Source organism: Ovis aries, chromosome 11 (genome assembly GCF_016772045.2).
Source record: "Ovis aries strain OAR_USU_Benz2616 breed Rambouillet chromosome 11, ARS-UI_Ramb_v3.0, whole genome shotgun sequence".
Lineage (NCBI taxonomy): Eukaryota > Metazoa > Chordata > Mammalia > Artiodactyla > Bovidae > Ovis > Ovis aries.
This window is the reverse complement of record NC_056064.1, coordinates 27,761,049-27,777,884: the sequence shown is the minus strand read 5'-3', so window position 1 is coordinate 27,777,884 and position 16,836 is coordinate 27,761,049. Positions and strand designations below refer to the sequence as shown.

Sequence of the window (16,836 nt, the reverse complement as noted above, 5' to 3'; positions counted from 1 at the left end):
TCCCTAGAAAACTGAAAACATTATGTATGAAAATTTACATATTCATATTTATAGCAAAATTATGCATGAGAGCCCAAAGTCCCAAATGTCCATCAGCTTACAAATAGATAAATAAAATATATCATATCCATGCAGTGAAATATTATTCATCCATAAACCAGAATGAAGTAGTGACATACTTTATAATATGAACAAACCTTGACAGCATTATGCTAAATAGAAGAAGCCAGACACAGACGGTCACATATTGTATGATTCCATTTAACTGAATTGCCCAGAATAGGGCAATCCATAGGAAGTAGATTAGTAGTTGCCAGGGACTGGGCAGGGAATGCAGAGTGATTTGAGTGGTAAAAATGTTCTGGAATTGAATAGTGGTGATGGTTGCACAACATAAATATACTAAAACTACCAACGTATACACTTTTAAATGGTAAATTTTATGGTATATGGATTTTATCTTTAAAAAAATAATAAAAAGAGACTCATGGAGACTCACTCCTGGGCAGAGATAGGCTGAGTCCTAATCAAGGAGATTTCAACATTTTCCCAGCTGGATATCAGAACTGCTATGAACCAGTGACTCCTGTGTGCCTCTCATATCCCTCCTTTTTAAATTATTTATTTATTTATTCTTTTCAGCTGCACATTGCAGCATGTGGAATCTTAGTTCCCCTACCAGGGATCGAACCCTTGCCCCCTGCAGTGGGAGCAAGGAGTCTTAGCCAGTGGACCACCAGGGAAGTCCCTTATGTCCCTCCTTTTTAAACGGTAATGTGTACCATTGTTATCCTTTGACTGTCCCACCCTTGTATCCTGGGTGTGCAGGGGATAATCACTTGTCTCTTTAGCTCACAGGTGTCCAGGAGATGTACTTAGGGAATAACATCCAAAGACCCTCATCTATTCTTGGACTTGATTTAGGTGGCGTGTTGGTTTCTAGGACTGCCATAACAAAGGACCAAATACTGGGTGGTTTAAACAACAGAGATTTATTTTCTCACACTTCTGGAGACTAGAGCTAAGATCAAGGTATACACAGGTTTGGTTTCTTCTGAGATCTTCCTACTTGGTTTGCTGGTGGTCACCTTCTCTGTGTCTTCATGTGGTCTTTCTTCTATGCATACACAACCCTGATGTCTCTATTCCTCGTCTCTTCTTATAAGGATACCAGTCAGTTTGTGTAGGGCCCACCCTATAACCTCATTTTAATTTAATCACCTCTTTAAAGACCCTGTCTCCAAGCATAGTCACTTTCTGAGGTACTGAGAATTAAGGCTTTAACACATGAATTTGGGGGGAAACAAAACTCAGTCCATAACAACAGGCAAATGTATTGCAAAATTCTGAACATTCATATTTTCCTGATGCCTCACCAGGTGACCAGGTAACCAGGTGTACCAGAGGGGTCTGGCTGGTTTAGTTCCTGCCACAAGTTCCTCTTCTGGGCCTCCCCATCTCTGTGACCTAGTGACACTCAAATGCACCAGTAAATCTCCTCACGCCTTTTGCTTGTGGACTCCACCCTGACCCCAATAATGACATTTTCCCCCAGGTCCTCACACTCTCTCTCTCTCTCAGTTGTCCATCTGCTCACTTGAGCCTGTTCCCAGGGTGTTCTTCCCATGTGTCATGCCATGTCCCCCTCTTCTAGGACCTCTAATTTCTTTCTTTTTTTTAATATTTAGGGGTTTTTTTTGTTTTTTTTTTTTGTTTTGTTTTGTTTGTTTGTTTGTTTTGCTGCACTGGGTCTTAGTTGCAGCATGTGAGATCTAGTTCCCTGACCCAAGGATTGAACCCAGGCCCCCTGCATTGGGAGCATAGAGTCTTAGCCACTAGACCACCAGAGGATGTCCCATAGGAGCGTCTAATTTCTTTTGCCTCTCAAGTGGCATTGCCACAGCCAAGTTGGAACAGGTCTTAAAGACCTCACAAGGGGGACCTAACTCCATCATTTATAACACAGCAAGATTCCAAAGTTTCAGCTAATTGATATTGGAATGGGATGAGACTTTGAGGGGCCTTGGGATAGGTAAGCATGTTTTGCTTGTGGGGGGAATGCAAATAATGTACGACCTGAAGGCAGACTCTGGTGACTTTAAAATATACCCACAAATTCTCTCTTTTTTTAATTTGGACACACTGTGTGGCATATGGGATCTTTGTTTCCCAACCAGGGATCTAACCCGTGCCACCTGCAGAGGAAGCATGGAGTCTTAACTGCTGGACCACCAAGGAAGTTGCCCCACAAATTCTTGATACTCTTTCCCTCAATAGGTAGATCTTAACTCCCCTCCCCTTGAGTGCGGGGTGAAGCTAGTGACTTGCTTCCAACCAATAGAACTATGATGGAAGTGATGGAGGATCTCTCCCAACACTAGGTCATAAAAGGCACTGGAGCTTCCTCCTCGTTGCTCTCTTCAATGGCTCTCTGTGGGGGTAGCTAGCCCTGAAGCAGCCCTTGTGGGAAGGAACTGAGGCTTCCTGCCAGCAGCCCTACCAGTGAACCATATTAGAAGTGGATCCTCCAGCCCCAGTCAAGCCTTCAGATGACATCAGCAGACTTCAGATGACTCATCCGACATCCTGACTGTCACATCATGAGAGAACCTGAGCAAGAACAATTCAGCTAAGTTGCTCCCAGATTCTTGACCCCACAAACCATGCGAGATAATAAATATTAATTATTTTAAGTGGCTAAATTTGGGGGTAATTTGTTATCCAGCAATAAATAATACACCAGGTCTTTATCAAAAGAGGAAAATTATATAGACTGGAATAGTGGCCCCCATATTTATTTAGGTTACCTGCCTAGCCTCTGTAGGCACTTGAGTGAATGACTCCTACAGAATTACAGAATCACTTTCTCTAATTAGATTTTATCTATTTCTAAGGCAGTGGTCATGACACGCCTACGTTTTGTGTCCCTTCCCTTCCTCAGGATGACTGATTCAATAAATCCTCCCACAAACCCTTGCTAGCTACCCCTGAGAGGAGCATAAGGAGGACCCTGAGTAGGGGTTTGTGGAATGTCTGTTCTGCCCAGTTGTTAGGTTCTTTGTTCAGAATATTTGCTTGAAGCTAGGTTAGAAATTCCACAGCTGCTAGTCAGGTAGGGTAAAGATAGGAATCTTTAAAGAAATAAAAGCTCAAATAAAATAGATATCAGGCATATATATTAGATTGAATCATATGAAATTGCATATATATTAGGTTGAATCATATGAAATTGTTGATATTTAACTGCTGAAACAGCGATATGATATGGTTCAATAATAAACACATACATATTTTTAACATATCCAATCCACTCACAATTTGTCCCTGAACTCCTCCAGCTTACTGGCATCAGGGCTCTAGCTGGAGGGATATAATGTGATAATGGATCAGTCATACAAGGCCAGCAAAGTGCAAGATATCCAAATCCCAGTAGTCTCGGCCAGCACTACCTAAACCAGAGGCCACGTGTCTTTGTGAGCCTGGGTTTATAGCACGCATGTGTAACTTGTCTTTTGACCACAGGGCCTGATCCTACTGTTTTCCTTTCTTGCTCCGTGTCAGTCTTGTTATTACAGAGTGGTGGGCATGGGAGATGGAGTAGAAAGCTGTAACAGCCAGAGAGTCAGGGAGGTGAAGTTAGGGGTGGCAATGGAGGAGTTTCAGGTGGTGGAGGTGGAGGTGGTGGTGGAGGAGCTGGTGAAGGTGGTGGTGGTACAGTTTGAGTTGATGCTGGTGGTACCGAGACACAGGGCTTTTTGAGTCCTCAGTCATCAGAGCTGGACACTACAGGTGGGATTGCTGCTGGGGGCACAACCATACCCTCTATTGTGCTCTCCTTGTTTAACCTGTTTCTTTACCCTTGGGTCGTTCTGCTTTTGAACCCTTCACTGTGAGTAAACCATCAAGTTCAATAGTGATATTTCTCCCCTGATGACTCTCCAGCTACTAATAACAAATGTTAGGGCAGAGGTAACAAAGTTGAAAGAAGTTTAGCTCCCAGAGGTGTTTGCCTGTATACAAGTGTGCTTGCTCAGGGGAGAGATGGGCAAGCTTGAGGACCAAAGTGTGCCGAAAGGCCCCTCGGCAGAAAGAACTGGGAAACACACTTGTTCATCTTCCCTTCCTCTGCTTCTTCAAGCTCTTGTCTTGTCTCAACAACTGCTGGACATGAAAAATAAGAGACAATTTATTCTACATCATCTAAGCTGTAGGCAAGGCAGGAACAAGGACGAGGTGTGCAGAGCTGGCCTAAAGTCCTCCCTCTCTAATTCCTTGCAGTGATGAAGACCAACCTACTTCAGTGTTTGGAGAGAGGAAGGATGAGGAGGCAGAGTTAGAGGAATAAACAGGACTTGGAGCCAGAGATGCCATCTTTTGCTCAGGGTGCAGGACTTCCTCCTGGGTGACAGTTGTGCTGGAGGTAACCGGCTCACTTACAGATTCATGTTCGGAGCTGGAACTGCCGCTGCTGCTGGCGGGATGGCTCAGAACCAGACACCAGAAATTTCCATGGTTGAAGTAGCAGAGGACTGCTGGGAAAGGACAAGGAGAAAGGGGAGAGGAAAGTCAGAGATTGGGAGGAACAAGTGGCAAGCAAAGTGAGGCCAAGGGGAAGAAAAGTCCCTAAGAACCTATCCCTGGGGATTGACAGCCCTCTCCCTCCACACTTTCTCTGCCCCGACCCACCTGTGTTCCCTGCTTCCCAGGGTCCTCTGGGTCACTCACCACAGATTACATACAGGATAAACACCAGCCAACCAGTGAAGTAGCTCCAGCAGAGGGGGATTGATAAATTCTTTCTCAACTCGAAGAGCCAGACGTTAACAGGGAACAGTATGAGGGTGAAGAAAATGAAGAAAGCTAGGAGACAAAGGGGAGCAAGGGGGTCTTATTTTCACTCGAGAATTCCAAAAGCATTCTTCCTCATCTGCTGAACTACAGTCACAAACCACAACCCCCATCAGCACACACAGAGCACGCGGTCCCAGAGGTTCACGGGAATTGACCTCTCCACCTCCACCCTGCCAGTGACCAGGAATCGATGGAACTCAGTTCTCAGTCAACAACTACTAGTTCTGTTCTCCCACCACCCACAAACCCAAACCCCACTCCCCAAAAAAGGAAGAGGAAGAAGTGCCAGGAAGATGAGGGTTAGGAGAAACTAAGGACCTTTTCCAGAGCTAGAGGGCACCTTCACAGAAGCTCATGACAGTCCCAATCCAGCTGAAAAAGGACAATTTCTGAAGACCAGGTATATACGGCAGGTGCAACCAGATGGTGAGGATGATGCCCAGCCCCAAGGCCAGGCAGAGGGTAATCTTGGCCACCCCAAAAGCTGGGTGATTTGTCCACAGCTTAAAACTGTCTAGGGAAAATGAGAAAACAGGATGAACTAAAGATTCACAAAAGACAAAATATAATCGAATGAGCAAATACAAGGAAACAACCAGACAAATGCACATTTGAGATGACAATAATAAAACATCATTTTCACTTATTAAATAGGCAAAGATTCTTGATATGGAGATTGTGTGATAACTCCAACCATATGAAAACAAATGCCTCAAAGGAGAAGCTGGACAGGCAACTTGAACTGCAGTTCTCAAAAAAAAATACTGATGTCCAATAAAAACATGAAACTCAACAATAAAAACTGCAAATTAAATGTGATTTTTTTTGGTCTATCAAATTAGCAAATATCAAAACAAAATTGATCATATCTAGTGTAAGAAAGGATTTAGAGAAAACAGGTGCTTTCACATACCACTGGTAGGATCTCTGATGTGTGATCAGAGATGCTACCCAAATCTAAATTTTTAAGACCCTTTGCCCCAGCAATAGATCCTCTTGGAATTTATGTTAAAGAAACAATCCAAGATATGCATCAAAATTTATGTACAGAGATCTTCTTTCCAAAATTATTTATATGTCTAACAAGAGAGCTGTTAAGTTATAAGGTACCTGCACATTACATTATTATGTGTTCATTAAAAACCAGGATATGATAGATCATTGTCTCCAGATAGAATCTAAGGAGGGAACTTGGAAGGTGGAAGGCTCACTTTAATCTGTTGTGTTTTTTGAATTTTCACTGTGTCCGTATATTATGTAATCAATTTTTAACATAGATATTTATAGAATAATTATTTTATGATACAAATAATATGCTTACCACTGAAAAGTGGAGTTTACAACACTGAGCATGTAAAATGATTACAACTTTGAAAAATTAAAATATATATTTGTTAAAACAAAAATAAAGCTATATGTATATTTATTTGTATTTATTTTATATAGATACACAAAAGACTAGAAGTAAATCCATTACAATGTCAACGGTAATTATATCTGTGTGAAGAAATTTTAGGTGATTTTTATTTTCTTTCTTAAACTTTCTGCATTCTAACAATAATTGTGCAACTTTTTAAATTAAAAAAATAATATATTCATGTATTTAAAGTTAACAGTCATAACTTTAAAAAGAATATGAAAAAATATGTATGTGTATAACTGAATCACTTTGCTATAGAGCAGAAATTAACACAACATTTTAAATCAATTATACTTTGATAAAATAAAATTTAAAAAAATAATAAACAGTCATTGCTGAGAAAGTTACAATGAAACAGCCTCTTCGTACATTGTTAGTGGAAGCATAAATTGTTTTCACACTTTTTGAAAGCAACATGGAAAATTTTTTTTAAAAGCCTTATGATGGTTATACTCTTTGATCCATTAAACCCACTTTAGGAAATCTATTCCAGAGATACTAAACACAGGAAAAACTTCATGATTAGTAAGCTTTGTTGGTCTTTTTTTCTTAAGTATGAAATTGGAAATAAATTTGCCAAGAATAGATAAATAAGATAGTCAAGTCACAATTAATAAATCTATTAAGTTGAATAGTATAGTCTTAATATGGGGTGTTTATTATATCTCATAAATTTTTAAATAATACAAAATAAGTAATAAAAATAATCTAAAATATATAAAATAGTTTATGAAGAATGAATAAAACTATGTAAAAATTATTCAAAACGTGTTCAATTTTTTTAAAAAAGAAGCCTGGAAAAAAATTGAGTGCTGAATAAACATCCAGTAGTGACTGTCTTTGAGTAACCTATAGAGCAAAAACTCATGTAGTTGATTACATTTTTGAGCCAGACACATCTGAGTTATAATTGTAAACCTGCCATTATTAGGTTATTATGTATGAATCTGATCAGGTGAAAAGAGGTCAAAAATTGGCCCATCTTGTGGTTCAGCCTAATAGGTTTATGATCTTGAGCAAGGTGACCTGAGTCTCATTTTCCTATCTGTAATATGAGGATAATTTCCCTAGCTCTTAGAGTTGATAGGGGATTAACTTAAGCAAATAAAATAACGTTGCTAATAATGATAGCTTTTGTTGCCCCATATTTATTGGAATAAGGATGTTTTACTTTCATGGTGGGGCTTCCCTGGTGATTCAGTGGTAAAGAACCTGCCTGCTAATGCAGGAGACTGCCTGCAATGAAGGAGACACAGGTCTGGGAATCCCTAGGCTGGGAAGATCCCCTAGAGACAGAAATGGCAGCCCCTGCCCCCACCCCACCCAGTATTCTTGCCTGGAAAATCCCTTGGACTGAGAAGCCTGGAGGGTTACAGTTCATGGGGGTCTCAAGAGTTAATCAAAACTTAGCAACTAAAGCACCACCACTTTCATAATGAAAGTAAATAATGGCTGTGTAACTTTTGACTCAATGGAAAAGACTGATGCTGGGAGGGATTGGAGGCAGGAGGAGAAGGGGATGACAGAGGATGAGATGGCTGGATGGCATCACCGACTCGATGGACGTGAGTCTGAGTGAACTCTGGGAGTTGGTGATGGACAGGGAGGCCTGGCGTGCTGCAATTCATGGGGTTGCAAAGAGTCGGACATGACTGAGCGACTGAACTGAACTGAACTGAACTTTTTTTCTTAATGTGGAGATTTTTTTTTTTTGAAGCTTTTATTGAATTTGTTACAGTACTGCTTCAGTTTTCTGTTTTGTTTTTTTGGCTGCCAGGCATATGGGATCTTAGCTCCCATTGACCAGGGATGGAACTTGCACCCCTGCACTGGAAGGTGAAGGCTTAACCACTGGTCTGCCAGGGAAGTTGTCTATGGCTGTGTAACTTAAAAAAAAAAAAGTCAATAAGGTCAAGAAGTGAAATTCAGGGGTTAAAAAAAAGTTCTGGTTTTCCACAAATGTTGAGAAAGGAGACCCAAACCTGGGAGGGGGAGGTGAGGGAATAGCAGAGGTGAAATTAACAAGAATAGGAAATGGAGTAGCTGCAAGAACTCTGGGAAGGAGGAAGGAGCAAGGTAACCAGAGACGGAAACACAGAGCTGGCCCAGAAGAGCGAAAGCCTGCATTCTGAGGACTCCTCAAGCTCTGGGTCCAAAAGCCTTGAGGAAGGAGATTCCCAACCCCCTAGGGCTCTTCTCCCAGGATAATAGTGAACTGGGTCATTAATGAGTGATTCACAAACCCCCAGAATCCAAGTCCCTCACAACATTTCTGTAAAGACAGACTTGGCTGTGAGCTGTCCCATTGGGGCAGGAGAAGTGGTTTGCCCAACTGAGGAGGAACAATGATCCCTGGGGGGGTCTCAGGGCCAGTAGAACCATCTTACTGGTCAAAAAAAGTGGGGCTGACTAGAGGGAAGGGCCAAGAATACTGGGGTACAGAGGTCAAGGCCAAGGCAAGCTGGAGTCCTTGGGGTGGGATGAGAGAGTAAGGGTCTCACCTTTCCCATTCTGAGTTGGAACAGCTCTTGGATTTGTAGATATGCAGGAGCCCCAGGGACATTATGTGAACTGATGTGTAGATTTTGGTGGTGATGTTCATGGGCCAGTGCTGGTAGAAACGGATCCTCTCGAAGCACAGCCATTTCTTGGAGAAGACCACGACCACCAGCAGGATGAAGGCGAGCAGGCTGAGCTCTGAGGCCAACACCTGCGTTATCCAGCGGGAGCTGTGTGTAATCCTGCCCTGCAGGAGCAGCCGAGAAACCCTGTGGAGCTTCAGGCCGTGGCCGTTAATCACTGACCAGTTACTGTCATGGGTGGAGACACAGTTCTGCACCCCTTCCTCTTGTCCCGGGCTCACTGCCACCCCATCCTGCTTTCCAGCCCTCTCAGCCCTTTCCAGGCTTCTGATGTTCATCACTTTCTCCTCTTGACCCAGGGAATTCATCCCTAATGTTTCCTGTCGCCATGTTGAGTACTCCCTGACTCCGCTTCTATCCTCCACCCCATCTCCCCCTTCCCTTGCCAGTGTCAGTTGTCCTTCATCATTTAAATATTTTCATCAGGCAGAGCAGTGGCCACCACAGCACCTGGCGTCTGGAAAAGAACAGCCCATTCAGCAGTAGAGGGCCCCTAACTGCCATGGAATATTCCTTTATGGAGGGAGGAGGGGCATCAACTGGCAGAAGGGGCTCACATCTTCAGCTCAAACTCTTTCTGGAAACCTTGCTCCTCTGGGGCCTCAACTCAGAACTGTGCGTGTGATGCCTCCTTCCTCTAAGAGCCCTGGTTGCTGAGGGTCTCCTTTGCTTTTCCCACATCCTCTGCCCTAACCCCACCCCCAAGTACTCACGGATGGAACAGGAGAAGGGGAGGAGCTTATCCCCAGGGAGATGGTTGGATATGCCTCCCACAGGTGTCACCAACCTTCTCCCTACTTCCCCCACCTCTACTCATTTCTGGTCCACAGTTCCCACCCCTTCCCCTCTTTTTACTTTTTCCCTTTTATTTTTTTTTCCTCAGCACCAGAGGGGAAAGACACAGGACCAGGAGGGGACATGAGAGTGTCATACAGTCTGAGATTTTCCTAAGCTGCCTTTTGATCTATAGGAAAATAAATCTGAGTCACCCGAGGCACCTGATCACTGTGGCTTCCAGACCTCAGTTAGCCCCTGGAATTCTTGTGAGGAACAAGCCTTTTAAATTCAGGCTGTGAGTCTGAATCCCACCAGAGTTGATTCACTTTGTGAAGAGAGTGATACACATGGTTAAGAACAAAGGCTTTCGATCCAGCAACACAAGAGATGAATTAGGGGTCTTCCTCTTAATGGCTTTATGAACCTGGAAGACTCATATAGCTTCTTTGTGTCTTAGTTTACTCATCTGTAACATGGGACAATACTTGTCTAGATTTGGTTTGAGTATTGAATGAGATAATGAACAAAAAGCAATCTTTTGTTCATAGTAAATTCCCAGAAAGTGGAGATATTATTTTAAAATATTTATTTATTGTATTTATTTATTTGGCTGTTCCTGGCCTTAGCTGCAGCATGTAGGATCAAGTTCCCTGACCAGGAACTGAACCCTGGCCCCCTGCATTGGGAGCACAGAGTCTTAGCCTCTGGATCACCAGGGAAGGCCCAAGCAGCGTCATTATTGATATTGTTTTCATTGTTTTGCACTCTCACCAGCAAGCAAAGAAGAAAGAGCAAAAACACAGAGGTGTTTAGCAGGCATCCTTGCTGACGGGTGACTGCAAATGATGGAATGGAACTGAAATTAATTTAAGCCAAAGGGTAGTTAATTATAGATCATGAGATCATGTGCACAGCTGGAACTCAGAATAATTAGAATCATGAATTCAAATCCTGTGAGGACTCTTCCTCTGTGTCTTAATCCACTCGGTCAGCTATAACAACATACCATAGAGTTGTTCAGTCGCGTAGTCGTGTCCGACTCTTTGCAACCCTGTGGACTGCAGCACACCAGGGTTCATAGACTGTAGAATTTATAAACAACAGAAACATTTCTCATAGTTTTGGAGGCTGGAAGTCCAAGATCATGGTGCCATACAACCATAATTGGCATATTTGGGTGATAGCCCAATTCCAGGTCACAGACTTCTTGCTGTGTCCTCAGGTGAAGCTAGGGATCCCTGTGTGGGGTCTCTTTTATAAGGACGTTACTCCTATTCATGAAAGTGGAGCCTCCCACCTCCTCAAACCTTCACCTTGTGGGTTACTTTCCCAACATAGAAATTTGAGGAACACAAATATTCAGATCACAGAACTTGGACTCTGGTCTTGCTCCTCCTTGAGCATCTTTTTTAAAAAAATGTATTTATTTATTTTATTAATGCATTTATTCCTTTTGGTTGTTCTGGGTCTTCACTGCTGCTCCAGGGCTTTCTCTAGTTGTGGTGAGCGGGGATGTCTCGTTGCAGTGGCTCGTCTTAGACACACAGATGCATCAGCAGTTGTGGCCCATGGGCTTAGCTCCTCTGCAGTACATGGAATCTTCCTGAACCAGGGATCAAACCTGTGTTCCCTCTACTGGCAGGCGGATTCTTATCCACTTTGCCACCAGGGAAGTCCCTCCCTGAGTATCTTTTTCTTTCTCTGGAAACCACCCTCCTCCTTTTCTCTCATCCACATGGTGAGAAACGTGGCCCTTACACCCAGCACAGTCCATCTTACACACAGCACAGTCCATCTTACACCTTTAGCCACCAGAGCAAAGATCACTCCATTCTAATCCCAAATATTCTCTGGCCCTACCAAGGATGAGTGCCATCCCATTAACCATGGTCAGTTCAGTTCAGTTTAGTTCAGTCGCTCAGTCATATCTGACTCTTTGTGACTCCATGAATCGCAGCATGACAGTCCTCCCTGTCCATCACCAACTCCCGGAGTTCACTCAGACTCACGTCCATCAAGTCAGTGATGCCATCTAGCCATCTCATCTTCTATCGTCCCCTTCTCCTCCTGCCCCCAATCCCTCCTAGCATCATTGTCTTTTCCAATGAGTCAACTCTTCCCTTGAGGTGGCCAAAGTATTGGAGTTCAGCTTTAGCATCAGTCCTTCCAATGAACACCCAGAATCGATCTTCTTTAGGATGGACTGGTTGGATCTCCTTGCAGTCCAAGGGACTCTCAAGAGTCTTCTCCAACACCACAGTTCAAAAGCATCAATTCTTCAGCGCTCAGCTTTCTTCACAGTCCAAATCTCACATCCATACATGACCACTGGAAAAACCATAGCCTTGACTAGATGGACCTTTGTTGGCAAAGTAATGTCTTTGCTTTTGAATATGCTGTCTAAGATGGTCATAACTTTCCTTCCAAGGAGTAACCGTCTTTTAATTTCATGGCTGCAATCACCATCTGCAGTGATTTTGGAGCCCCCCAAAAATAAAGTCTGCCACTGTTTCCCCTGTTTCCCATCTATTTCCCATGAAGTGATGGGACCGGATGCCATGATCTTCGTTTTCTGAATGTTGAGCTTTAAGCCAACTTTCTCACTCTCCTCTTTCACTTTCATTAAGAGGCTTTTTAGTTCCTCTTCACTTTCTGCCATAAGAGTGATGTCATCCGCAGGATGCAGCATGCTTGGGGCTGGTGCATGGGGATGACCCAGAGAGATGTTATGGGGAGGGAGGTGGGAGGGGGGTTCATGTTTGGGAACGCATGTAAGAATTAAAGATTTTTAAATTTAAAAAAATAAAAAACTAAAATTGCCACAGGGGAAAAAAATAAATAAATAAATAAATAAATAAATAAAACCAGCTTGGAAAAAAAAAAAAAGAGTGATGTCATCTGCATATCTGAGGTTATTGATATTTCTCCCAGCAATCTTGATTCCAGCTTGTGCTTCCTCCAGCCCAGCGTTTCTCATGATGTACTCCGAATATAAGTTAAATAAGCAGGGTGACAATAAATAGCCTTGACGTACTCCTTTTCCTATTTGGAACCAGTCTGTTGTTCCATGTCCAGTTCTAACTGCTGCCTCCTGACCTGCATACAGATTTCTCAAGAGGCAGGTCAGGTAGTCTGGTATGCCCATCTCTTTCAGAATTTTCCAGTGTATTGTGATCCACACAGTCAAAAGCTTGGCATAGTCAATAAAGCAGAAATACATGTTTTTCTGGAACTCTCTTGCTTTTTTGATGATCCAGCAGATGTTGGCAATTTGATCTCTGGTTCCTCTGCCTTTTCTAAAACCAGCTTGAACATCTGGAAGTTCACAGTTCACGTATTGCTGAAGCCTGGCTTGGAGAATTTTGAGCATTACTTTACTAGCGTGTGAGATGAGTCCAATTATGTGGTATTCTGAGCATTCTTTGGCATTGCCCTTCTTTGGGATTGGAATGAAAACTGACCTTTTCCAGTCCTGTGGCCACTGCTGAGTTTTCCAAATGTGCTGGCATATTGAGTGCAGCACTTTCACAGCATCATCTTTCAGGATTTGAAATAGCTCAACTGGAGTTCCATCACCTCCACTAGCTTTGTTCATAGTGATGCTTTCTAAGGCCCACTTGACTTCACATTCCAGGATGTCTGGCTCTAGGTGGGTGATCACACCATCATGACTATCTGGGTTGTGAAGATCTTTTTGTACAGTTCTTCTGTGTATTCTTGCCACCTCTTCTTAATATCTTCTGTTTCTGTTAGAGCCCTACCATTTCTGTCCTTTATCGAGCCCATCTTTGCATGAAATGTTCCCTTGGTGTCTCTAATTTTCTTGAAGAGATCTCTAGTCTTTCCCATTCTGTTGTTTTCCTCTATTTCTTTGCATTGATTGCTGAGGAAGGCTTTCTTATCTCTCCTTGCTATTCTTTGGAACTCTGCATTCAGATGCTTATATCTTTCCTTTTCTCCTTTGTTTTTCGCTTCTCTTCTTTTCACAGCTATTTGTAAGTCCTCCTCAGACAGCCATTTTGCTTTCTTGCATTTCTTTTCCATGGGGATGGTCTTGATTTCTGTCTCCTGTACAATGTCACGAACCTCCGTCCATAGTTCATCAGGCACTCTATCAGATCTAGTCCCTTAAATCTATTTCTCACTTCCACTGTATAATCATAAGGGATTTGATTTAGGTCATACCTGAATGGTCTAGTGGTTTTCCCTCCTTTCTTCAATTTAAGTCTGAAGTTGGCAATAAGGAGCTCATGATCTGAGCCACAGTCAGCTCCCAGTCTTGTTTTTGCCGACTCTATAGAGCTTCTCCATCTTTGGCCGTAAAGAATATAATCAATCTGATTTTGGTGTTGACCATCTGGTGATGTGCATGTGTAGAGTCTTCTCTTGTGTTGTTGGAAGAGGGTGTTTGCTATGACCAGTGCATTCTCTTGGCAAAACTCTATTAGCCTTTGCCCTGCTTCATTCCGTACTCCAAGGCCAAATTTGCTTGTTACTCCAGGTGTTTCTTGACTTTCTACTTTTTGCATTCCAGTCCCTTATAATGAAAAGGACATCTTTTGGGGGTGTTAGTTCTAAAAGGTCTTATAGATCTTCATAGAACCGTTCAACTTCAGCTTCTTCAGCATTACTGGTTGGGGCATAGGCTTGGATTACTGTGATATTGTCCAAGGTAAGGAGCAGCGGCTGCACTTTGCTGGAGCAGCCGTGAAGAGATACCCTACGTCCAAGGTAAGAGAAACCCAAGTAAGACGGTAGGTGTTGCAAGAGGGCATCAGAGGGCAGACACACTGAAACCATAATCACAGAAAACTAGTCAATCTAAACACACTAGGACCACAGCCTTGTCTAACTCAATGAAACTAAGCCATGCCCGTGGGGCTACCCAAAACGGGCAGGTCATGGTGGAGAGGTCTGACAGAATGTGGTCCACTGGAGAAGGGAATGGCAAACCACTGCAGTATTCTTGCCTTGAGAACCCTATGAACAGTATGAAAAGGCAAAATGATAGGATACTGAAAGAGGAACTCCCCAGGTCAGTAGGTGCCCAATATGCTACTGGAGATCACTGGAGAAATAACTCCAGAAAGAATGAAGGGATGGAGCCAAAGCAAAAACAATACCCAGTTGTGGTGATAGAAGCAAGGTCCGACGCTGTAAATAGCAATATTGCATAGGAACCTGGAATGTCAGGTCCATGAATCAAGGCAAATTGGAAGTGGTCAAACAGGAGATGACAAGAGTGAACGTCGACATTCTAGGAATCAGCGAACTAAAATGAACTGGAATGGGTGAATTTAACTCAGATGACCATTATATCTACTACTGTGGACAGGAATCCCTTAGAACAAATGGAGTAGCCATCATGGTCAACAAGGGAGTCCGAAATGCAGTACTTGGATGCAATTTCAAAACGACAGAATGATCTCTGTTTGTTTCCAAGGCAAACCATTCAATATCACAGTAATCCAAGCCTATGCCCCAACCAGTAACCACGGTCAGTATCACCCAAGTCTGAAGGCTGACCTGCAAACTAATGACAGATAGGGAGTTGGTGGGCAAATTCCCTAGCTTCCTCAGTTACAGGCAGGAATAACTGTGAAGTGTGTTCTATGCCAGGAGGGACCAGTGTTGTGGGAAGGGGCTGGCCCTACTAGGAATGAGAAATCATATGCAGCACAATACAATATGGAAGAATCTAGACAGTACAATGTTTCCTGAGAACTATAGCTCCCAGAAAACTATGCCACAGATATGATACCATTTATAAAGAGATTATAAATAAGCACAACTAAGCAAAACATTGTTGAAACATACATTCTATTATGATTGCATGGCATGTTTTAAAAAGCAGTGGAATGATAAACACAAAATGTAGAATAGTGGCTATTTCTCAGGGGGGGCAAGGAAATGGGACAGAGAGGGTTACACTGGTACATACACCAGTAGGCAATAGGCTATTGGTTCCTGAGTTGGGTGATTCATTACATTAGAATCATTTGACCAAGTGCCAAAGAATTGATGCTTTCGAACTGTAGTGTTAGAGAAGACTCTTGAGAGTCCCTTGCACTGTAAGGAGATCAAATCAGTCAATCCTAAAAGAAATCAACCTTGAATATTCACTGGAAGGATTGATGCTAAAGCTGAAGCTCCAACACTTTGGCCACCTGGTGTGAAGAGCCAGCTCATTGGAAAAGACTCTGATGCTGAGAAAGATTGAAGGCAGGAGAAGAAGGGGACGACAGAGGATGAGATGATTGGATGGCATCACCGATTCAATGGACGTGAATTTGAGCACACTCTGGGAGTTAGTGAGGGACAGGGAAGCCGACATGCTGCAGTCCATGAGGTCGTACAGTCAGACACGACTTAATAACAACAAATAACTGTGAATGTATATTTCATAGAAACTTGTGAAGGTATCAAATACAGTTTTTCAAAAGGTAATTAAAAATAGTCCAACACAATTTCCTCAAGAAAGGAAATGTAATCTTAGTGATTACTAGCTCTGCAATGAAAGATATTAATACAGTCACAATATATAAGGTAAACACCGTTTATTGAGTTTCAATTTTAGAATCAACAGATGGACAAAGCACGGAAGACTCAACCACAGCTATGAAAGTAAACATAGCTGTTATCAGCCTTGATGTTGCCAGAATAAAAGCCTAGAAGAGGTAAACTAGAAGACAGAAAGAAGAGAAAGAGCCGAAGGGAAGGGTGAGGGGTCTGACAAGAGAGTCTCCATGTACGGTTGCAGGATGGGCACTGCACAAGAGCGCATGGCACAGAGGGGAGGAACTGAACTCTAGTCTTCATTCTGCTCCATCGTCCATACCCCAGCAAGGGGTCCCCAGTGGCCTGGAGGTAGATGCACTTTGTTCTACATCTACATAAAAGTGCTGCTCCCTGCCAAGCCAACTAACCCTACATCTGTTCAGAAGGGCCGCCTGTTAACCACAAGGTTGAAGGCACAAAGGGCCCTTGTGGGCTAGCAGCAGCACTGACCGATTATCTCGTAAGATTTTGTATCAGTGTGAGTTCTTCAGTTACAAGCACAAACCCAGACTGACTAAGCTAGGCAAAAAGGAATATATTGGGTGATAATGAGAACGCACAGACTCAAAAAGAAAGCAGAAAATCCAG

At 42.9% G+C, this 16,836-nt stretch overlaps 1 protein-coding gene across 3 annotated transcripts; it reads right to left on the bottom strand.

Moving 5' to 3' along the window:
• Positions 1-973: 973 nt before the first annotated feature.
• Positions 974-9,382, bottom strand: ODF4 (outer dense fiber of sperm tails 4). 3 transcript variants are annotated; one of them, XR_006061376.2, is made up of 4 exons: positions 8,773-9,382; positions 5,170-5,365; positions 4,726-4,860; positions 974-4,532 (listed from the first exon to the last, which is right to left on the bottom strand). XR_006061376.2 is itself a non-coding variant. In XM_042256664.2 (3 exons), the coding sequence occupies exons 1-2, from the start codon at positions 9,219-9,221 to the stop codon at positions 5,181-5,183; spliced, it is 630 nt and encodes a 209-aa protein (XP_042112598.1). In that variant the 5' UTR covers positions 9,222-9,382; the 3' UTR covers positions 974-4,532; positions 4,726-5,180. The 3 variants fall into 3 exon arrangements, 1 of the variants encoding a protein (XP_042112598.1); XR_009595333.1 differs by having other exon boundaries at positions 4,726-5,365; XM_042256664.2 differs by having other exon boundaries at positions 4,726-5,361.
• Between the last annotated feature and the right edge of the window lie 7,454 nt (positions 9,383-16,836).

What these genes read in the sequence shown, in the direction of transcription:
- ODF4 (XM_042256664.2), bottom strand. Translation starts at nt 9,221, where the DNA reads ATGAATTCCCTGGGTCAAGAGGAGAAAGTGATGAACATCAGAAGCCTG. An exon ending in TCCAACTCAGAATGGGAAAG is followed by an intron (nt 5,362 to 8,772) that starts GTGAGACCCTTA and finishes TTCCCTAGACAG; the next exon opens with TTTTAAGCTGTGGACAAATC.